The sequence below is a fragment of the Salmo trutta genome, chromosome 14 (assembly GCF_901001165.1).
Source record: "Salmo trutta chromosome 14, fSalTru1.1, whole genome shotgun sequence".
NCBI lineage: Eukaryota > Metazoa > Chordata > Actinopteri > Salmoniformes > Salmonidae > Salmo > Salmo trutta.
In genome coordinates this window covers 36,655,175-36,680,083 of record NC_042970.1, presented here as the reverse complement: position 1 = coordinate 36,680,083, position 24,909 = coordinate 36,655,175, and the positions used below count along the sequence as shown (strand labels likewise).

At 40.6% G+C, this 24,909-nt stretch overlaps 1 protein-coding gene across 1 annotated transcript; it reads right to left on the bottom strand.

Moving 5' to 3' along the window:
• Nucleotides 1-1,689: 1,689 nt before the first annotated feature.
• LOC115207951 (E3 ubiquitin-protein ligase MARCH9-like) lies at nt 1,690-22,055 on the bottom strand. Its single transcript, XM_029775597.1, has 4 exons — nt 21,556-22,055; nt 5,336-5,491; nt 4,793-4,985; nt 1,690-2,591 (listed from the first exon to the last, which is right to left on the bottom strand). Exons 1-4 carry the CDS (start codon nt 21,892-21,894, stop codon nt 2,257-2,259), a joined length of 1,023 nt encoding a protein of 340 aa, XP_029631457.1. The 5' UTR covers nt 21,895-22,055; the 3' UTR covers nt 1,690-2,256.
• Between the last annotated feature and the right edge of the window lie 2,854 nt (nt 22,056-24,909).

Genomic DNA, 24,909 nt, shown 5'->3' with positions numbered 1-24,909 from the left:
TATATCGCAGTGTCATCCCTACTGCCTCTGATCTGGCGGACTCACTAAACTCAAATACTGCATTTGTCAATGATGTCTGAGTGTCGGAGTGTTTAAAAAAAACATGAAAATCATGCTCTCTGGTTTAAGGAATTTGATGTATAGCGTTTTCTATTACTCAAGTATGACAATTGAGTACTTTTTCCACCACTGTACTTAAATACATTTAAAATCAGATACTTTTAGACGTTTACTCAAGTAGTATTTTACTGGTTGACTTTTACTGTTACTTGAGTCATTTTCTATTAAGTTATCTTTACTTTTGTCGAGTATGACAATTTAGTACTTTTTCCACCACTGTGAAAATGTTTGCATGATGTGTCTCACTTCAATGAAAGACAAATTATGCCTACCAGTTTATTTGCAATGGGACACATCTATTTGGACATTATTCTATTTCACCTGTTCTATATTATGGATACGGTAGCCCTTTCCTGCAGTCAATGACCAAAAGCGCCCTTTTTGGCCTCATGTGTGGAATGTTATTAATATTTAATAAATAATAATATTTAATAAATATTATTTCAGAAAACCTGACGAAAATCCGGTGTTTCTATGTTAAACAATTTTGTTATAGTTCAGTCTTCTGTGATGTATATAATGTGTAATATTGGGATGCAAACACAATTTTTTTATATATATTTCCACCCTATATCTGACATGGTACAGGTGTTTTCTTTTTTTAAGCCCAGAACCATGTGTGAGGTGTTATAAAGTAGATTTGCTTAAGACTACCAATAATCACTCTGTGTGACCCTGATTCAGCCCACTGCAGTAAAAGGTTCAACTTAAAGAGCATGTTATTTTTATTGTGGCTGTTTTAAAGATATCAAAATGCTTATTGCTGCCCATAGACCATCAAAGACCATCAATCTTTACTATTGGTCATTTGTCGCCATCTGTTGGCCTACTCCGCATTTACTGAATTATAAATAATTACTTTTCACAAACAATGAGGGTATAAGTAGTCCACTACTTTCCTGCATTCTGTAAACTACAGTCAGAATCCAGAAAATGGTAATAGTGGGCTCACAAAGCTTCACAATTTATTTTGTGAAAGGCCAAAATTATTATGCACACCGTTCTGCAATTGAATCCTTACCCTACCCATTGGCAGATGGGGCTGATTCCATGTCAATTTCAGTCGATTGAGGTCAGCTTATATTATATTCAAACCATTAAAGAAAAAATTTAATCTGTTCCTGTTGATCAACTCTAATTATTGATGCTGACCTACCTTGTATTGTTAACTTTAACATATTCAAATATTCCAAGGTACAAATCTCAAAACTTCACACAGTAACTCATGAAAACAATACAACATACAATATTGATACCAAATATTGTGTACAATATAAAACTGTGACGTCACACAGGGTTTCACCATGACATGTACAGGTTTCTTTATTGCAGAAGATGAATTGTAATGTTGGAATCTCATTCAGTTGTGTCAGTCATATCTCTTTAAATAGTTTTATTGCACCTTTTTGCTCGTATTCTTTAGAGGGTTCCATGTCTGCTTTGCGCCAAAGGGACAGTGTAGGTGTTACAGGTGGACAGAGAATGTCTTTCACAGACACCGTGAAGAAAAATAAAGAGAAAGAGCGGGGGGGGGGGTTATGGGTTATGGGGATACAGGGATGAGTTGAGTTGAGGAGGAGAAGGAGATGTGGGTCATAATTGGTGGCATGGGTTTGGGGGGCAGATGTAAGAAAATGTCCCTTGCCATTTTTCCTCAACATGTTCTCGATTATAAAATCTAAATCAGGAACAATACTTTGAGTTTTTCTTCAGAAAATAGAAGAACAGGAATAATGACAATACTTTGTGTATTTCACCTGGCGAAAGAAAGACCTCCATCTTTTTTTTCCTTTTTTTTTAATCGAAGCCATTTCCTTTTTGTCTTTTTTTATTAATGATTTTGTCCTACAGTCTGTGTCTGTAACTTCAACAACACTCTAACTGTGCTGCTCTCCCTCCCCTCATGTCTCATAGGAGGGTTATCAGAAGCAGGATCTCTGCGTCTATGCCGTTGTGTTTTTGTTCACTCTCACTGCGCCACACTTTGGGCTTAGGGAGATACTCAGTGCGGGGGTGGGGGGGGGGGGGGGGGTAAGGCCAGGGGCGAAGGGTGAGAGTCATTTGGGGGTTTTAAGGAGGTGGATCAGGGCGGTTGTTGGCTGTTGTCCAAATCCCTCCCACCTGCAGAGTCCGGTCTCATACGGTGGTGACCCTCATGACCACCTCACGGTTGGTCGTGGCGCTGATGCGTCCATCACTGGGCCTCAGCTGGCTGAGGATGTGCAGGATGGTGTAGCCACAGTGGTGGTTGAGAATAGTCCTAACACGCTGGCCTGCCCGGCCTCCCCTGTCTGCCCCGGCTGAACTGTGGGGAGGGTTTCGACCCCCACGCCCCCCACCCTTGCCGCTGGAGCTGATGGGGTCGCCCAGGTCCTTGTCTTTCTCATAGTTCAGTACTTTCCACTGCTGGTTCACCGCCTGCCAGCGCTTAAAGATCCGGTATACAGACGATCCCTCATGAATTATAAGACCTGGACAGAGAAAACCAGACAAACATGGACAGACAGACATGGACAGACAGACATGGCCAGACAGACATGGCCAGACAGACATGGCCAGACAGACATGGCCAGACAGACATGGACAGACAGACATGGACAGACAGACATGGCCAGACAGACATGGACAGACAGACATGGGCAAGTAAGAGAGAGAAAGGGAGAAAGAGAGAGGACAGGTATGAACGTGAGGGATGCAGGAGCGATACAAGAGGTAGGAGATAGAGAGACAGTGAATAGAAAATAGACGGAGGGAGGAGGAAGGCAAGTAGATGGAGAGAAGTGAAAGATTGCAGAGTGTGAATAGCCAGACAAAGAGGGAAACAGATGAAAGGACACAGAGAAAGAGAAGGACAGGAGAGAAAGTAAGAACGCACTCTGGGGGGAAAAAAACTTGAAAGCAGAAATGATTGTCGGCTACCTTTGCACAAGTATGCTGTAAATATTTAAACAGTCTGGATGCACAAGGCTCTTGAGAAGTGGCTGTACATTTTCAGCATTACATGTCACACAGACTACGACCTAAGTGAGATGAAAGCCCAAACAGAAACGAGCAAAACAAACAAATTGCTCTCACTAACTAAATTATACACACACACACACACAGCTGACAACTACAAGGAGAACTGACCATGAATGCTAAAATGATCAATAGTTAATACCGTTTTTTTATCGCTTTGGTACTATTTTCAGAAGAATGTGGTGAATTTTCAAAACTCTTACTACAAAACACCAAACTGGTAACACTTGTAATGCAGCCAGTCTTACATTCAAAACCTTTCGTTGTGCAAGATTGCTAGGCACGTGGCCCCTCAGATATGTCCTGTTTTTTATTTATTTTTCAGATGTTAAATTAATAACTAAAGTTAAGTTTTAAGCCCACATTTGATAACATTTATTTATAAAAAGATCTGTCAGCAGTAGTTTGCGGAGGGGGCACACTGACTGGACCAGGAAAAGAGTACCCCCCTATTCTCCATAATAAGTGGTTCCTTCCAAGGTGCACCAAGGAGCAGATACATTACTTCAGTGGAGGAGGAGAGAGAGTGTTGGGTGACACACACATCGTTTGATTTGATTTTAGCTGCCGGTGATGGGCAGGATTCGCAGGAAATATTTTGTTCCAACTAGATCCCACACCTGACAAACTGAGCTCATTAATCAGTTCAGTGATTGCCTAAATTCAACACACCTGGTCTTCCAGGTCAGTTAAATAAAAAAACATGCAGTGCCTGCAGCACTCCAGGACCAGGGTTGACTACCCCTGGTATTGGCCTTAGGGATGCATTTCTTTCTTGTTTTGGACTTTCTGAATTATTTGCATATTGGTACTGTATTGAAATTGAGTTACAGCACTGTAGGAGCTAGAAACACAAGCATTTCGCTGCACCTGCTGTAACATCTAATCTGTTTACGCAACCAATAAAATTAGATTTGTTGCACATATCTGGTCTTGTCAATATCTGATTTTTAAAAAACTTACTGTGAAGTAAAATCATAACAGTCATCATAGTAGTAGTACATTTGAGTATATATCATACTTTTATGTTTCTACATTACAGACATACATTTTCATTATGTAGTTATCAAAATCTGTAGTAGACAAACCGGTTTACATGTAGAATCTTTAGGTTTACCATTATGTAACAGTAAAATGTTGTTTAACAAAACATGTATTTCTACAGTAGATGAAACACTGATTAAGTCTGGAGAAAAGGTGACTGTATGATTTTGTGTGTTGTACTTAGTCAATTGAAAGTGTGCTTTGAGTTTTGAAACAACTGCCTTTATGATGAACTGTTTTTGAGTTTTGTGCTAAGAGTTATGAAAATGTACCACATACTTGTGAAAATTGCACCACTGAAATTTTTAAAACTGTAAGATGCTTCGCTATGTCAAAGTTCAGGTCAGACATAGTAACTGTTTGACCAATCACAAAAGCTTATGAAGAGAAAGTAGAATATCTGTACACTGTTTAGATCCTAGACCTTCTAGTGCTGTAACACTGGAGCGTTTCAACCACCCTTCCTACATTCAAACTCTGGAAGCATGTAGGTATTCTCCTTTGTTGTTATATGCAACTCTACACATACCTGCAATTGCAATCACAAAAGCTTATGATTATCTTTGATAGTATATCAGTGAGGTCTACATTATAGAACCTTCTAGCTTACCTATGCACACAATGTCCATGAAGCCGTACATGCCATAGCAGATCTGGAAGAGCAGGTCCTGGCGCTGCCACTTGGCCGAAGGGCTGAGGGATGACCACACCAGCCAGGAGATGCTGGCGATAAGGAACAGAGAACCCAGGATGATGGCTGCTATCTGCACCTTCTCTATCACCGTCAGAGAGATGGCTTGCCACTGGAGAGAGAGGGGGGATATACAGAGAGAGAGAGAGGGAAAGAGAGGGAGGGGGAGAGAGAGAGGGCGGTGGAGAGAGAAAGAGGGAGGTGGAAGGAGAGAGGGGAGGGAGAGGTGGATCAATGTGTGTGTCTTTTTGGTGGAGATAATTATCTGTGCACTGATGTTACGCAGTTGCAGGCAGGAAGACGTGAAAAGGTGTTTTGTTACATTTGTATGTATTTTCGGAGCATTGAAGTGCGATGCTTCAGCATTCACAGAATACCTTGGATTTGGTATGGAAACCCTGAGGTATAGGGCAGCACTTGTAGTCACTTACACCCACATGCACAAACAAACAGATCCTGTACCTGCAGTGGGTTCTTGGTGCTGATGGCCAGGACCTGGTACTTGAAGTAGCAGAGCTCACAACTCCAGGAGCCTCTCTCGCTGATCCAGCGGATGAGGCAGGGCTGGTGAGTACAGCGCACAGAGCCGTCACAGCGACACGGGCTCAGCAACTCCCCCTGCAGGACACAGAGAAGGAAACAGAGAGATATGCTTCAGTTAGATCTCTCTAAATATCTACTGAAGGCATGGGCAACTACTCCGGTCTTTTGATCCTAGACCTTTGGTCCAGACCAGCATTAAAATACCTGATTCAGCTAAGCATGATGTGGATGATTCATAGTTTTGTTGAATCAAGTGTATTAGTGATGGGTTGCTACAAAAGCCTGCAAACCCTGAGACCAGGCACTAAGCACTGAATCGTTGGTGAAGCTGACACGGATGTTCAAACCCTGCGACCAGGCACTAAGCACTGAATCGTTGGTGAAGCTGACACGGATGCTCAAACCCTGAGACCAGGCACTAAGCACTGAATCGTTGGTGAAGCTGACACGGATGCTCAAACCCTGAGACCAGGCACTAAGCACTGAATCGTTGGTGAAGCTGACACAGATGCTCAAACCCTGAGACCAGGCACTAAGCACTGAATCGTCGGTGAAGCTGACACGGATGCTCAAACCCTGAGACCAGGCACTAAGCACTGAATCGTTGGTGAAGCTGACACGGATGCTCAAAAACAAGTGTTCACCTGGATCTCTAGAGGCACTTCTGGGTACAGGGTTTTCTTAAGGGTGTTGTTTGAATAGTCATTTGAGACAAACATGAGTACACCTACACCTTGGTATCTAGCAATATCACTGGATTGCTATCTAAAATAGGTCTTCCGTCATATTTTTGATTCCATTCAACATGAGATCAACATAAATATCAATGTCATTTCATATAGCCACTGGCTGAGGTTAGAGGTCAGGGTCAGGTGGCTTATCAGCATCATCTTGTGGTTTATTCCCTTCCATCAAGTCCTGCCATCTAGTCCAGGACATTACTCACTGTGGTAGAGTCTGGATGGAGGATGGAAGAGGACAAGCATTTCCATGGTAATAAGATGGTGTACATTTTCCAGGATAGTCCAGTACAACACATTACAAAATGGAGTACAGGGATGGTACATAAAAGCATAAAAGGTGAGTGATGTTTTGTGGGATGGAAGCAGGTGTGTATAGTACAGTAAGAGGCATATTCATGTCATTGGATAAGTGAGGGGGGCATTACAGTTTGCGTTATGGTAAATAATAAGGCCAGGATACTGCTCTGTAACTGTACACAAGCGCAGGCAAAGAACAAGCAAATCGTTGAATGCAGAACATTTATTTAGCTCACATTTTATGATCGAAGTTGTTAATGAGAGAGAATGTACAGCTGTATAGCTTTACATGATTTGGGAGAGGATGACATTGCTAATCCTGACATAGCCCCCACATTAATTGTAGATGATTGGCGCCATTCTCGAACCCCCTCCCCCACCAAAAAAAACTGAATAACAACGGAATGTGTTTTCGTTAATAAAATGTTTGTCAACAATGTATTGATTTAAAGAATGTACGGTATAGTGTTATATATTGTTACATGATTTGTGAGAGAATGGTATTGCTGTTGATCCACATTTTTATATAACTATAACCATTCCAGAAACCCTAAAAACACACACACACCAGAGGATGTGTTTCCAAAATATGTAATCAGTATTTGTTCATAGCAGAGAAAGTCTAGAGTGGTTTGGAGTACAATTCTGGTGATTATGCTGTTCCATATCGTTGTTGTTGTTGTTGTTGTCGTTGTTTGGCTGGATTTGAGAAAGAGGACTTAGGGCAGGTGAGGTACAAAGAAGAAGAGAGATGGAGTGGAATGGTAAGGGCTGGCTGTGACGATTACAGGTAAATGTAACAGATAATGAATGAAAAGACGGTCCCTGTTTAAATGACATTCAGCTTATAAAGGCTTCATAAAGCCTTCATAATGCCTTCCTAAGCACTACATACATGTGTTACAAAGCATCTATAACCATATGTCATGCTTTATAAAGGGTTCATAAATGTGGCATAACTGTCTGACATAATCACCAATGTCAAATGTGACATAACCCACTATGTCGAATATGACAAACATGTGCTTTATAAAGGGTGACATGTTGTGCTGCAGGTTGACACACACTCTAAAGAGATATAATGTTACTCACATTACACCAGGCAACAACTACTTTCATGAAAACCCCCAACATAATGAAATTGAAAGTGGCTTTCTTGTTCCTCAGTACACAAACATGCATACAACAATATAACAAGGCATACCATGGGGTGCTGGGCCCAGTCAGGTCTTTGACAACAATACACTACATGACCAATAGTATGTGGACACCTGCCTGTTGAACATCTCATTCCAGAATCATGAGCATTAATATAGAGTTGGTCCCCCCTTTGCTGCTCTAACAGCCTCCACTCTTCTGGGAAGGCTTTCCACTAGATGATGGAATATTGCTGTGGGGCACTGATGTTGGGCGATTAGGTCAGTCAGCGTTCCAATTCATCTCAAAGGTGTTAGATGGAGTTGAGGTCAGGGCTCTGTGCAGGCCAGTCAAATTCTTCCACACTGATCTCAACAAACAATTCGCTTTGTGCACAGGCGGCATTGTCATGCTGAAACAGGAAAGGGCCTTACCCAAATTGTTACCACTAAGTTGGGAGCACAGAATTGTCTAGAATGTCATTGTATGCTGTAACTTTAAGATTTCCCTTCACTTGAACTAAGGGTCCTAGCCCGAACCATGAAAAACAGCCCCAGACCATTATTCCTCCTCCACCAAACTTTACGGTTGACATGCATTGGGGTAGGTAACGTTCTCCTGGCATCCGCCGAACCCAGATTCGTCCATCGGACTGCCAGATGGTGAAGAATGATTAATCACTCCAGAGAACGCATTTCCACTGCTCCAGAATCCAATGGCTGATGCTTGGCATTGCGCATGGTGATCTTAGGCTTGTGTGTGGCTGCTCGGTCATGGAAACCTATTTCATGAAGCTCCCCACGAACATTTCTTGTGCTGATATTGCTTCCAGAGGCAGTTTGGAACTCGGTAGTGAGTGTTGCAACTGAGGACAGACAATGTAAACTTGTGTGGGCTACCACGTCGCGGCTGAGCCGTTGTTGCTCCTAGACGTTTCCACTTCACAGTAACAGCACTTACAGTTGACTGGGGCAGCTCTAGCAGGGCATCCTATGACGGTGCCACGTTGAAAGTCACTGAGCTCTTCAGTAAGGCCATTCTACTGCCAATTTTTGTCTATGGAGATTGCATGGCTGTGTGCTCGATTGTATACACCTGTCAGCAATAGGTGTGGCTGAATCCACTAATTTGAAATGGTGTCCACATACTTTTGTATATACATGTATAGTGTATAACAAGCCATACCGTGCGGTGCTGGACCCAGTTAGGTCTTTGACACATTCAAATCAAATAAAAATCGAACTTTATTTATCACATGTGCCGAATACAACAGGTGTAGACCTTACCATGAAATGTTTACTTACAAGCCATTAACCAACAATGCAGTTCAAGAAAGAGTTAAGAAAATATTTACCAAATAAACTTAAATAAAAAATAATAAAAAGTAACACAATAAAATAACAATAACGAGGCTATATACAGGGGGTATCCCAATACAGCGTCAATGTGTGAGGTTACAGGTTAGTTGAGGTAATTTGTTCATGTAGGCATGGGTAAAGTGACTATGCATAGATAATAAACAGCGAGTAGCAGCAATGTAAAAACAAATGGGAGGGGGGTCAATGTAAATAGTCCGGGGGGCCATTTGATTAATTATTCAGCAGCCTTATGGCTTGTGGGTAGAAGCTGTTAAGGAGCCTTTTGGTTATAGACTTGGCGCTTCGGTCCCGCTTGCTGTGCGGTAGCAGAGCGAACCGTCTATGACTTGGGTGACTGGAGTCTTTGACAATTTTTTGGGCTTTCCTCTGACACGTGCCTTGAAATACATCCACAGGTACACCTCCAAATGTTGTCAATTAGCCTATCAGAAGCTTCTAAAGCCATGACATCATTTTCTGGAATTTTCTAAGCTGTTTAAAGGCACAGTCAACTTAGTGCATGTAAACTTCTGACCCACTGGAATTGTGATACAGTGAATTATAAGTGAAATAATCTGTCTGTAAACAATTGTTGGAAAAATTACTTGTGTCATGTACAAAGTAGTTGTCCTAACCGACTTGCCAAAACTATAGTTTGTTAACAAGAAATTTGTGGAGTGGTTGAAAAACGAGTTTTAATGACTCCAACCTAAGTGTATGTAAACTTCCGACTTCAACTGTATCTTCTGCTTGGATAGTTCCATCTGTGCCACTGACTTAGTCTGGCTTTAATTCCAGTTTGTCTACAAATAAAACAGTTATATGTTGGATTCTCATCTCCATCTCAACCAAATATCTAAATTAAAGAATTGGAAGAAATCAAATCAAACTTTATTTTAAGTGTATTTAAAGTCTGATTTGATGTATTCCTATTCTATAACTTAAATGTTTGTTTGAGATGGAGACATGAATCCAACATAAAGTTAAAGAATAGGACTAAATCAAATCAAACTTTATTTGAAGTGATTTAAAGTTTGATTTGATTTAGGTTGAGATGGAGACGTGAATCCAACATGTCAATTATTAATTTGTTGACAAACTAGAATTAAAGCCAGACTAAGTTAGTGGCACAGATGGAACAATCCAAGCAGAAGATGCATCTCCTTCAAATGTTGTTATTTGCCGCATTGACAAGCAAGCACAATTCAATTTTAATTTTGTAATACAGTAAATAGCCTAAAGTTGTCACACCCTGATCTGTTTCACCTGTCCTTGTGCTTATCTCCACCCCCCTCCAGGTGTCGCTTATTATCAGCAGTGTATTTATCCCTGTGTTTCCTGTCTCTCTGTGCCAGTTTGTCTTGTTTTGCCAAGTCAACCAGTGTTTGTCCTTGCTCCTATTTTTCTCTAGTCCTCCTGGTTTTGACCCTTTCCTGTCCTGACGCCGAACCCGCCTGCCTGACCACTCTGCCTGTTCTGACCTCGAGCCTCCCTATCCCCTTGTACTGTTTGGACTCGGACCTGATCACTGAACACCTGCCTGTCCTGACCTCGAGCCTGCCTATTGCCTGGTACTGTTTGGACTCTGACCTGGTTTATGAACTCTCACCTGTCCCCGACCTGCCTTTTACCTACCCCTTTTGTTATAATAAATATCGGAGCTCAACCATCTGCCTCCTGTGTCTGCATTTGGGTCTTGTCTTGTGCCCTTATAAAAGTTAAGGCTATCTTGCAAACTAATGTAACATTTGACCTTAAAATGAGTAACACATCCATTGGCAAATTTTGAGGTTACTGTGACTATACATTTCTTCTTAAGTAATCATATAAAGCATGCATGTTCAAAATAGCATACATAGGTCATCGCAGGTCTGTGGAGATCTTCAAAATCGCTGTAATAATCTACGCAGAATCTTGAACGGCATTGATCACTTGCACCATGTACTTTTAATGTAATCTCAACTGCAATACAGGTTATTTGTTTTTCATATTAGTTGAAGCACAGTGATATCCCATTCCTCTTTTGTACTGTATAAATTAACAAAATATATGACATTTTGTTCCCATTTGAACTTTGCTGTGCTTTTAATTGGTTGAAAGTGAAGTGATAAGACGTTTTTGTGGCAACTTAACCAAAAAATATCAGACATTGTTTTTCCATTGGAATTTGGTTTTGCTTTTAGGTGGTTATAAGCATTGGAAATTCAACTGTCTTTTTAAGTGGGTGAATATAGGTTGTAATCTCATTGATCAATGTCTCAACCAAATGTTACCCAATTTTCCATGTTGAAATTATGTAGTGCCCAGTGCCCAGTGTCCACTTAGGATAAAAACACTTTACAATTACGCACACTTACAAAACACTCTTGAGCTTTTATGCGGTCCATTTCATGGACATACTTTACATTTTTACTCCTGAACTTATTTAGGCTTGCCATAACAAAGGGGTTGAATACTTATTGACTCAAGACATTTCAGATTTTATTTGTTTTATTACATTTACATTTTAGTCATTTAGCAGACACTCTTATCCAGAGCGACTTAAAGTTAGTGAGTGCATTAATTTTCATACTTTTTACTACTGGTCCCCTCGTGGGAATCGAACCCACAACCCTGGCCTTGCAAGCACCATGCTCTACCAGCTGAGACCCAAAAAATTCTACAAACAAAATTCCACTATGACATTATGGGGTATTGTGTATAGATCAGTGCCACAAAATCTAAATTTAATCCATTTTAAATTCCAGTTGTAACAGAACAAAATGTGGAAAAAGTAAAGGGGTGTGAATACTTTCTGATGGCACTGTATGTGGAGTAATCATAGTCAGTCAGTGCTGGTGCTCTGATTTGGTATTTTCCTTCATTCAATCACAGTGATTCTTTCCACTGTGATACATCCTAATTCATCCAAAATAGTAGGACTAATTTCTCTCACCCCTATTGCCTAGATTTTGTTCTATACATTGAGTAGTGTTATTGGTCTCTGTAGTTCATTCTATGAACATTATATTGTGTTTGAATCCTGTAACCAAGTGTATCTGTCACGTCCTGACCAGTAAAAGGGGTTATTTGTTATTGTAGTTTGGTCAGGGCGTGGCAGGGGGTGTTTGTCTGAGTGTTTTGGGGTTTTTGGGTTATGTTCTATTTTCTTCTATTTCTATGTTTATTCTAGGGTATCTATATGTTGGAATTGTTTGGGGTTGGTCTCTAATTGGAGGCAGCTGAATCTCATTGCCTCTGATTAGAGACCATATTTATGTTGGTTGTTTTTTTTTCATTGTGTTTGTGGGTGGTTATTTTCTGTTTAGTTCATGTTAACCTGACAGAACTGCTGGCTGTCGTTTTGTTTATAGTGTTTCAGTATAATAAATACAAGTATGAGCACTCAACACGCTGCGCCTTGGTCTACCTTTAACGACGGCCGTTACAGTATCTCAGTCTTGATGTTCAGTAAGAATAAAGTAAGACATCTGGATGCACTAATTGAGCAGCAGTGAAATCCTCATCAAGCAATACTTTTCTCAGCTAACAGCTAATGATCGCAGACATGGACAAAACATTATTTTCATATACAAATTGAATGTTGAAAGAATGTCTCCACAGAGTACTGAAAACGTTCCTGAACAATTCATGGAATGTGTCTGTCATGAACATTATTGGAATACCCTAGGAATATTCTGGGAGCCAACAATTGTTAGCTGGATTGTATCTTTGCCTCTCTGTCACTATGATGTTTTGGCGGATGAAGTACGGAGTATTGAGCATGGGTGGGACCAAACTTGATTCCCATCCCAAAACACGCACAGAGTGCCCATCACAACAACTTAATATAAATAAGATGTGTTTCGGGGCATATAAATATCCACACCAGTTGATGGTTCAATTGGCAAGGACCAAAGTAGCTGGGTCCAAAAAGAACCAACAACATTAAATGGGCTAATTCAAGGGTAAGTGAATCTGCTCCTTGCGCATAACGCCTTATGAATCAAATAATGTAGACAGCTAAGTAACCAATTATTTATTTGTTAATGGGATGTTATGGAGAGACAGGTGAACCAATGATGACATAGAGTACCACAGTATGAGTCATAATACTCATAAAACCTAGCAGTCAAACAGGGAAATGGTTCCAATCATTTTTCCACCATTCATTTTTCCCATAGGATATTTTAGAAACACTTAAAATAAGGGCTGTGTTTTATGTAGGCTTACCCTGGCGTCGCGTTTTGATAACCGTGTAAATCTCTCTAGGACAAGGTGACCATATCAATATATTCGCAAGTATTTACCCCCCCCAAAATGAAATGCTAATTAACTGCTAATGTGGCTATCATAAAGAACTACAAATGCCATGATGACCTGCACAAGACTGCCAATAGAGGCAAAGGTTAGAATCTCTGGATTAACTATCTAATATTAGCTAAATTTAGTCATTAATAAATTGGCAACATTTCTTAAAATTGACAATTCTGCGATCTGTCTTGTGCAAGTTTTCAATTGACACCATACTTGTTAGCAAAGGTTTCAGTTAGTGATGACATGCAGGAGCTGGCCTTGCAGGGATTTGTAGTTTTGCATGATGTCTACTTTGACGCTAATGAACATTTTCGAATCTGAGAGTAAATAAACATGAATATATTGGTAATATTCAACTTGTTCGAGAGAGATTTACATGGTTATCAAAATGTCATGCCAGGGTAAGCCTACACGAAACACAGCCCTTATTTTAAGTGTTTCTAAAGTCCCCTATGGGAAAAATGAATGGCGGAAAAACGATTGAAAGGCAGGTAATTAAATCATCAAAAGAAAAACTTGTTTATTATAGCCTACCCACTTGGCAAAAACTGTTTAAAACTTCTATGGGCTAGGTGGGACACAGCCAGTGAAATATCAGGGCGGAAAATTAAAAAACAACAAAATGTCATAATTCAACTTTCTCAAACATACAACTATTTTACACCATTTTAAAGATAAACTTCTCGTTAATCTAACCACATTGTCCGATTTCAAAAAGGCTTTACAGCGAAAGCAAAACATTAGATTATGTTAGGAGAGTACATAGACAAAAATAATCACACAGCCATTTTCCAAGCAAGGACATGTGTCAATAAAACCCAAAACACAGCTAAATGAAGCACTAACCTTTGACGATCTTCATCAGATGACACTCCTAGGACATTATGTTACACAATACATGTATGTTTTGTTTGATAAAGTTCATATTTATATCCAAAAACAGCATTTTACATTGGCGCGTGATGTTCAGAAAATGTATTCCCACCAAAACAACCGGTGAATGTGCACATCAATTTAAAAAAATACTCATCATAAATGTTGACAAAATATATAACAATTCTTAAAATAATTATAGATAGACTACCCCTGGATGCAACCGCTGTGTCAGATTTTAAAATAGCTTTACGGAGAAAGCACATTTTTCAATATTCTGAGTACATAGCTCAGCCATCACGGTGAGCTATTCAGACACCCGCCAAGTTCGGGGCAACCTAAACTCAGAATTAGTATTAGAAATATTCTCTTACCTTTGCTGATCTTTGTCAGAATGCACTCCCAGGACTGCTACTTCAACATGTTGTTTTTCTTCGAAATAATCCATATTTATGTACAAATACCTCTGTTTTGTTCGTGCGTACAAATCATTTATCCAAATGCATAGCGCGCGAGCGCGGAACGAGAGACGAAAAGTCAAAATGTTCCATTACCGTACTTAGAAGCATGTCAAACGCTGTTTAAAATCAATCTTTATGGTATTTTTAACGTAAAATTGCGATAATATTCCAACCAGACAATAGCATATTCATTCAAGAAGAAAAAGAAGGAACAGTGTGACTGCACATATCCAATCCCTTTGTTGCCAGGCAGACCACTCAGTAACTGAGCTCCTATTATCTGCCCAGTGACAGGAAAATGTTCAAACCACTTTCTGAAGGCTTTAGACAGCCAATGGAAGCCTTAGGAAGTGCAACGTCCCCCACAGACACTGTAGCTTCGATAGAGAATCAAAAGAAGAACTACAATTCTCAGACTTTTCACTTCCTGCTTGGATTTTTCTCAGGTTTTTGCCTGCCATATGAGTTCTGTTATACTCACAGACACCATTCAAACAGTTTTAGAAACTTCAGAGTGTTTTCTATCCAAATCAGAGTGTTTTTCTATCCAATACTAATAATATGCATATTCTAGTTTCTGGGCCAGAGTAGTAACCTGTTTAAATTGGGTATGTTTTCCATCCGGCCGTGAAAATACTGCCCCCTATCCCAGACAGGTTAAATCAACATTGTTTCCATGTGATTGATTTCAACAAAACAATATATTGTTATGATGTTGAATCAACCTGGAAAACTGATTGAATTTGAAAAAAGTCATTAACGTAGGGTCATTTCATATTTTTTACCCAACGTTTAACCTAAATCCAATGACAAGGTGATGTTTTATTGAATTCACATTAGTTGACAACTCCAAAACTAGATGTTGAACTGACTTCTGTGCCCAGTGGGTGATGTGATGTGAAATAGGCCTTGTGTGAAATCCTTGTCAAAGCGAAAAAGATACCATTGCATGTAGGTCTAGATTATTTATGGTTCTCATAGAAATATCAAAACATTATTTTAACAACTCCAATTCAATTGCATGTGGCGCAGGAATCACTGACTCGCTGCATGTTCCTAATCAAGACACCTTCTGGTAACTCTTAACTGGTTACGACAGCTCATGAGGTCTCCTAAATATATTTAGACTAGGTATGACTCTAATGACTAAAGAAGCTTCATGCATAGCTTTTATTTTTACCCATAACAGTAGGAGTAAAATGTCTCTATTCTCACCACTTACAACCAATTTTCTACTCTGAGACACTTTGTGAATACAGGCCCAGGCCGGTTGACCCAGAGTGACACAGCATGTTCATCTCTCCATCTCAGGTTGACAATGTCAACAGGGAGTCACCCCCATCACCGAGCCCCTGGAGGACGGCCTGCTAATGATCATGAATATTTGATACCTCCTGACGAGGTGGCTAATTGTGTTTGTCGAAGATAAATGGCAAGCGCCACGGACGTCGGGCCATCACCTGTTGAGACACTTAACCGGAAGAATCGATGAGGAGACGGAAGAGAGAAACTGTGATAGAAGTGTGATATAGGTGTAGTGCTATTGTACTGTATGTGATTAATGTTGTGCTCCTGAAAATCCTCAGCTTTTTCCTGAAGAGGTTTCAAGGCCAACAGTTACCTCTCACTACATTTGGGTAAACGGCTGACCATAACTATGGTTGGGATCAATTCCATTTCAATTGCCCCCATTAACTGAAATGTACACTACCGTTCAAAAGTTTTTGTCCATTAAAATAACATCAAATTGATCAGAAATACAGTGTAGACATTATTAATGTTGTAAATGACTATTGTAGCTGGAAACGGCAGACTTGTAAAGGAATATCTACATAGGCGTACAGAGGCACATTATCAGCAACCATCACTCCTGTGTTCCAATGTCACGGTGTGTTAGCTAATCCAAGTCTATCATTTTAAACGGCTAATTGATCATTAGAAAACCCTTTTGCAATTATGTTAGCACAGCTGAAAACTGTTATCCTGATTAAAGAAGCAATAAAACTCACGTCAACAGTGAAGAGGCGACTGGGATGCTGGCCTTCTAGGCAGAGTTGCAAAGAAAAAGACATATGGCGGAGACTGGCCAATAAATAGAAAAGATTAAGATGGGCAAAAGAACACAGACACTGGACAGAGGAACTCTGCCTAGAAGGCCAGCATCCCGGAGTCGCCTCTTCACTGTTGACGTTGAGACTGGTGTTTTGCGGGTACTATTTAATGATGCTGCCAGTTGAGGACTTGTGAGGTGTCTGTTTCTCAAACTAGACACCCTAATGTACTTGTCCTCTTGCTCAGTTGTGCACCTGGGCCTCCCACTCCTCTTTCTATTCTGGTTAGAGCCAGTTTGTGCTGTTCTGTGAAGGGTGTAGTACACAGCGATGTACGAGATCTTCAGTTTCTTGGCAATTTCTCACATGGAATAGACTTCATTTCTCAGAACAAGAATAGACTGATGAGTTTCAGAAGAAAGTTATTTGTTTCTGGCCATTTTAAGCCTGTAATCGAACCCACAAATGCTGATAATCCAGATACTCAACTAGTCTAAAGAAGGCCAGTTTTATTGCTTCTTTAATCACGACAACAGTTTTCAGCTGGGCTAATATCATTTCAAAAGGATTTTCTAATTATCAATTAGCCTTTTAAAATGATAAACTTGGATTAGCTAACACAACGTGCCATTGGAACACAGGAGTGATGATTGCTGATAAATGGGCCTCTGTACTCCTATGTAGATATTCCATAAATAAAAAAATTGTCCGTTTCCAGCTACAATAGTCATTTACAACATTAACAATGTCTACACTGTATTTCTGATCAATTTGATGTTATTTTAATGGACAAAAAAATTGCTTTTCTTTCAAAAACAAGGACATTTCTAAGTGACCCCAAACTTTTGAACGGTAGTGTATATTTTCCTCAATGGCATTCAATTAGAAACATTTGGATATGGATAATTGGAATTCCAGTTTACCTTCTGAATTGACTGAATTGAAAACACAACTGGCATTCATGTTTATCAAGTTCAATATAATCTGGCTATAGAAAGGGCTGATGTATGAAAATTGAAAATGTCATACTGTACCAATATCAAAGCCAAAGAGTAGCCTTTTTGTGAATAGCTTACATAGAATCATCATAATGAAACCTCAAAAGCTAGAAAGGTACATGTAAAAATGAACGTTCTCAATTAACCGTGTGGTTTTAAGAGATAACAGAATCCCTCAAAGCTGCATTTAATTTTCGTCACCTATTTCCCACTATTGTTATTTTCCCACCATACTACACTTTACCTAACTGTCCATCTCACTTCCCCCTCTCTCTATCCCTCGCTCTCCTTTGTCTCTTTCCCCTCCCCCACTGTCTTTCTCCATCTCTTATCATCGCTCCTTTATGATCTTGCTCTCTGCTTGGTTTATATCATTTAGGATGTACTACATAATGAGACACACACACACATACACGCACGCGCACACGCACACACACGGACTCACGCATGCGTGCACAGACACAACCGTACATACACATATGTTGACATGTGCACAATTGCACAGTTAGTGCTCCAGAAACACCTGACGGTGACAGATAGGTTGTTATCGTCTCTGGTCTCAGACATGATTTACAACATTCCTCTCTGACTAGACCAGTGTGAAAAAACAGCGTATATGAATTCATGCACAAGGTGATCAGATTCTTTCACCCATATGGTAATGACCACTGTCTGTATAGTTTCTATTCAGAGAACAAATACACAGGTCGATGGAAGAATGCGATTCAACTGACTCAAGTTGTATCTTTAATGTAATGGAGTGGAATACAGTGTTCATGGTGTGTTTCAGCTAAAACCCTGGGATTGCATGTGGGAGTTGTCCATCTAGACAATCCACTGTGGGCACTCTTGGTTCCATGAGCATGTCTCTCCAGTGATGTTGGATGAATGTCAGAATCTGCCTGCAGTCCAATGCCTTACACATCAGCACTTTCCAACCAGCAGAGCCTGGGTCCATACACGTGCACCACCACCATTACCTCACTGCAAATAACATAGCTATAGCCAGCCGTTTCAAGGATATTCTTAGAACCATACTTGCTACACTTTGAAAATGAATTATCATCTAGGATAAAAGACTCCTCGACCTCCCATTCGAAACCCATTTCCTAAGCTCTTCTTTATCTGCAGTCTTTCGGCTAAATGAGAAAATGTGACCCGTTTAATATACATGTACAGTTACAGGTTTGGAAGGAATATCATTCCCCAGTGCAAAGGTGGAATAATACACTTGACTGTAGATGTGTGATAAGGTTAGGGCACTATACCCCTAGCTACATGGTTTTTGTCTTGCAGACTCCACAGTCCTCTCTTCATCTCTTATTTTCCTGCACAGTAAGTCCACATCACGACACTCCTATAAATCAACTCCATGCAATGTTGTCATCTCCACTCTATTAATGGAACCACGTGCCTCCTTTCAAAGGATACCACCAAGCCTAATTAAAAGTGTTCAAGGGTCCTGTCTCATTTGATTCCCTCAGTGGATCCCTGTGTCACGGGACATGGTGCTGCAACAGAGACTGTTCCTATCTATAAAACTACAGCCCAAAGCTAGACTTAGCTTGGGCCTTTTTTTTTTTTTTTGAGCTCTTTAACAAATAGCCCAATTCAAACAAAATATATTTTCATTTACTCAAGAATACAGGAAATTGATTTTCTAGAGTAACAGACATTTTCTACCATCACTAATATATTGAATTAGACTTGTTTTTATACGTACAGTATTTCTTAACAATGTTTAAAATATTTTGCGCAAACAATAATCCTTGTTGATTAATTGTGATTGGATGTCATTATAAAAGGGCAAAGGTCATTAAATGCATTACCCAGGATGCACTTTACAACTGTATTTCACTTTATCTACTGGTAGCTTAGCGGTTAAGAGTGTTGTGCCAGTAACCGAAAGGTCGCTAGTTTGAATCCCCGAGCTGGCAAGGTTGAAAAATTGTCCGTTCTGCCCTTGAGCAAGGCAGTTAACCCCCAAACGACAACTGATCCCTGGGCGCCTATGACGTTGAGTAAGGCAGCCCCCCATACCTCTCTGATCCAGAGGGGTTGGGTTAAATGCGGAAGCACATTTCGGTTGAATGCATTCAGTTGTGCAACGGACTAGGTATGTCCTACTGTGTTAAAACTACTGTATGTCATGGTTGCTCCCTAACATGTTGTACACCTCTTCACATTATTTGTGTTTTCCTTTTTGCCTGTGATGAAATCCTGAAAAGGTTTGCGATGGATGAGAAACCTTTGGTGTCATACAGTAGTGTCAGGTTCAGACTGACATTGAATCAAATCACAACAATCAGATTAATATCGAAAGCACTTCTGTTAAAATCATGGTATGTACCTACAGTATTCATTTGTATCTGGTTCTTGGTGGTAAAACCACTGCCTGTTTTACCCTGAAATTGTGTATGGAACAATGTCTTGAACAAAATGTACGTATGGAAAAATGTATGGAACAACATGTACGTATGGAACAATGTATGGAACAACATGTGTATGGTCTAGTAAAAGACAAACTGACGCACAGCCACCAAAAACGTTATAGAGGTGCTGACTAATGAGGAGTAAATTATAAAAATAAAGAACGTAAGTCGCATACCCTAATTATGCTCCCAAACATTTAATGTAACCAACGTTTCGGCATGCAGTGCATTCCTTCCTTTATTTATTTTTACAACATGTGTATGGAAAAATGTATTGGAACAAGCTGTATGTATGGAACAATGATGTATGTATGGAACAATGTATGGAACAATGTATGGAACAAGATGTATGTATGGAACAATGTATGGAACAAGATGTATGTATGGAACAATGTATGGAACAAGATGTATGTATGGAACAATGTATGGAACAATATGTGTATGGAACAATGTACACAACAAAACAACAATGTTTTACCCATTGGAGACATTTCCATATTCTATGTGTTGCTTTCTGAAATTTGACTTTTGGCACCCTAATAGCATCACAATGGCAAAGTTTGAATTCAACCAAAATCCTGTTTAAACTCCTCAATAGAAGGAACCTGTTTCACTGTCTGTTTTGGCTGCAGCTGGAGCATGATGATGCAGAAACATGTCAACAAAGTTAAGTTAAAAGGTTTGTATCCGCTTTAGTAATTGGGTTCCAGGAAAATGTAACAGTCATATTGTTATTATTATTATTTATTATTATTTAAAAATATACTTTATCCCCCAATTTCAATCTTTTCTAATCGCTGCAACTCCCCCACGGGTTCGGAAGAGGCAAAGGTGGAGTCATGTGTCCTCCGAAACATGACCCGACTAACTGCACTCCTTAATACCCGCCAGCTTAATCCGAAAGTCAGCCGCACCGATGTGTCGAAGGAAACACCGCTCAACTGGCAACCGGGGTCAGCCTGCAGGCACCCGGCCCACCACTAGAAGTTGCTAGAGCGTGATGAGCCAAGTAAAGCCCCCCCCGGCCAAACCCTCGCCTAACATGGGCGACGCTAGGCCAATTGTGCGCTGTCCTATGGGACTCCTGGCCACGGCCAGTTGTGGCACAGCCCAGGTATGTCCCCAGATCTGTAGTAATGCCTCTAGCACTGAGAGGCAGTGCCTTAGACCGCTGCGCCACTCGGGAGGCCCTGCCAATATGGGGTCTTTGGAGACAAAGGTTGGCTTAATCCAAACAATTTGATCTTTGAACTGATAAAAGACATGCTTGTTTGCCATAGCCTAGTAGAGGGATACCTGAGCTTCCCTGCAGTGAGTGCTTATGTATAGACCTGAAATACAGTACATGCAAAGAACCAATTTATAAGCCTTGAAGAAACTTATAGAAATAACCCTGGAAACAATGGGTAATCACAACGAGCAGGGGGAAGGGTAGCCTAGACTTGGATAGATAGGTGAAGTGCAGGGCTACGGCTCAGGACAGGGGAGCCTACCTGTTCGGGGCCCTGGAAACAGATCCGGCACTGCGGCGAGCGCATGCCACTGTCCAAGCTGCTTGTGAGCGACACAGCGTCCAGGCCTGCTTGGAGCTTCGGATCCTTCTCCTCGAATGCCAGGCTGCGCGGCCGGGGATCGGTGCCATAGTACTCCTCCTCATCGTCCCGCGTAGAGCAGTCGAAGCGTGGCCACCCGCAGCCTCCTACCCCGAGCCCTCGCATGCTGCTCGTTCGTCCGTCTGTGTCTGAATCGGTTCCCCGTCTTGAGTCAGACCGCATGAAAACCAGTACTTTCAGTTCATTGAAAAACATACGGATCCGGTACTTAAACATCATGAACTAGCCCACATAGGCAAAATGCAGCTGTAGGGTTAAATAGAAGGTATCAATAAAGGGAGTTTGATGAATCAGGCATTTAGTTTGCATGATTTGGGAGCCAAAAGGGGCTTTGTTAGTATTATTATTATTGTTGCCAAGTGCGAGCCTATTTGGTTCAAGTAGCCTTCTCTAGCTATTGGCTATGGTATCAAAACAAAATATCAGAGGTGTCTATAAAAAGTATGGCTGCCGGGCACAAATCTTGGTCAATAGAAATCCAAATATGACAATGTAAATAGATTGTATCTCGCCTTGATACATTTTCTCTGTTACCAGGTGTAGCCTATGATAGCCAATGCGGAAGTTTTTTAATGGATGGGCAGAGACTGTTTCTTTCGGGAGTCAACGGATGTCAATACAAAACCATCACGATGGCTTTCAGTGTGAGCGATTAGCATCTCCAAACAGCAATAAGATCAAACGGAATCCCCTCACGTTCATTTTCGACCCAGTCACTCATGGGACAATGCCAAAGCTTGAATTTAACGGGAGCTGTATTTAAGGGGAACCTTTAACATGGTTCTGAGCGAAAATGTGATATTCTATCGCAGGAGGAGCTTTGGAGTCTCAGGTATAATATAACATTTTATTAATGTTATGGCATGAGTAATTCCACCGAGTCATTTTTGGGTGTTGCTTTCAGCTGTTTAGTCCATACAAAAAAAGGCCAGTTGAAATTAAAACGAGATGGCAATCATCTCTCTTGTTTGTCCCTCAATGGCATGCTAGCCATCAGATCACCGTGTTTTTCTCTTCCCCAGTTTCCTTACCGTGTTTATTCTGGCTGATAGATAGAGAATAGGTTACGTCCACACTGTTCCCCCTCCACACAAGTCCGAGAGACACTACTATCCAACGTGTTTGCATTTTAAACAGGATCGGACGAGACACCAAAAATGTGTAGAAAAACGCACATCACTTTGCCATTGAATTTCCATGCTGCTTTTTTATTCTTTCTGCAATGATTCCTGCACAACACAAACCAGGAAGAACGAAGATGCCAGGGAAGAACCCCCCAGAATAGGCGAACGAAGCAAAAGGATTACTTCGCTATGCCAGTTAAACTTTGCCATCAAATAACGGGTTCGTTTACTACCAATAACTAATTACACAAGTTCAATTAATAACAATAAGACGCTAATTTACATGGTTGCGCTGAAATACTTGCTTCTGACAGCAGACGTGCCTCCATCGAAATCTGAGAACTGGAGGATCCTGCCATGGAAATGCATGCTAGCCGAATTGAAACACAGATGTGTTATCTATATTGTTGTTGTCCACTCATTTTCTTATGATTATTCCTTCCTCCTATCGGTAAAGGAAAAAAGCTCCACCGTTTTGCTGCGCGTTGGCAGAAGCCGCTGTCCGAGGTGCTGATTTCCATGTGACGTTGCGGCCACGTGTTAGTCAGAGTATCCCGGGAAATCTAAACGGTGTATGGACAAGGACGGACATTAGTAGTCTGCCACTGCAATGGTGTGTGTCTTCTATCAAATATCTCTCACTTGTAACATGTGTCTATGCATCGTTTATTCAAAGCTTTCTCAAACAAGTCTAGGCCTATCACCTAAACGGATACCAGGGTCTTGGCTTACATGGATGTTGTAATGATGCACATTGCTTCACTGGCCACCCCACCACTGGTGTATTCTTTCATGAAGTTCAGCCAGGTGGTACTTGATGCCACAAATAAAATGTTTAACAAATTTCAAAGAACTCGGCCAAGCAGCATCAGACGACTGAATAGATTAATCATGCCATAACTAGATTAGAGTTTAATCACAGCCAGATGAAAACATTAGTCGTAGAGATATGGAAGCGAGGGTAAAGCCTTGTGTGTATTATGAGCGCTGTCTGGCCCGGTTGGACCCCCGCGGAGAGTCACCCTGGGTCGAACTCTCTAGGGGCCGGATGCGCTCTATCGGCTACACATGCAGCAGCCTACGGAGCGCTGGATCCACGTGCGCCCCGCATGTACCGAAAAATAAATATTCTTCGGGATCGGTGTTCCTTCCACGGGACGGTTAAGCTAACGTAGGCTAATGCGATTATCATGAGGTTGTAAGTAACAAGAACATTTCCCAGGACATAGACATATCTGATATTGGCAGAAAGCTTAAATTCTTGTTAATCTAACTGCACTGTCCAATTTACAGTAGCTACTAGAGTGAAAGAATACCATGCTATTGTTTGAGGAGAGGGCACAATTTTGAAGATGAAAGGTTATTAATAAACAAATTAGGCACATTTGGGCAGTCTTGATACAAAAGTTTGAACAGAAATGCATTGGTTCATTGGATCAGTCTAAAACTTTGCACATACACTGCTGCCATCTAGTAGCCAAAATCTAAATTTCACCTGGGCTGGAATAATACATCATGGCCTTTCTCTTGCATTTTAAAGATCATGGTACAAAAAAGAACGGTTGGTTCTTTCTTTGTATTATCTTTTACCAGATTTATTGTGTTATATTCTCCTATATTCCTTTCACATTTCCACAAACTTCAAAGTGTTTCCTTTCAAATGGTACCAAGAATATGCATATCCTTGCTTCAGGGCCTGAGCTACAGGCAATTAGATTTGCGTATGTCATTTTAGGCGAAAATTGAAAAAAGGGGCGGATCCTTAAACTAGCCTACGGAGATAGGAAAGAAACAAACAAGTATAAGCTCATTGTTTAAAATAAATAATAATAATAATGCATTGAAAATATGGTCACATGACACATGATTTCCATGATCACATGACAAGAAAACTTTATCTCAGCAGCAGATTTGTTTAGGGAATCAAACAATTATCCATGAGAGATTTATGTTAGGCCTTTTTGTGTATTTCCTCTTCCATTCATACTGAACAAAAGTATAAACACAACATGTAAAGTGTTGGTCCCATGTTTCATTAACTGAAATAAAAGATCTCAGAAATGTTCCATATGCACAAAATGCTTATTTCTCTCAAAATTTGTGCACAAAT

Excerpts from the sequence above, each read along its gene's own strand:
- LOC115207951 (XM_029775597.1), bottom strand. The coding sequence starts at position 21,894 with ATGATGTTTAAGTACCGGATCCGTATGTTTTTCAATGAACTGAAAGTA. Across the intron at positions 4,986-5,335 it reads GCACCAAGAACCCACTGCAG|TGGCAAGCCATCTCTCTGAC; the intron begins GTACAGGATCTG and ends CTCTCTCTCCAG. Across the intron at positions 2,592-4,792 it reads CATGGACATTGTGTGCATAG|GTCTTATAATTCATGAGGGA; the intron begins GTAAGCTAGAAG and ends TTCTCTGTCCAG.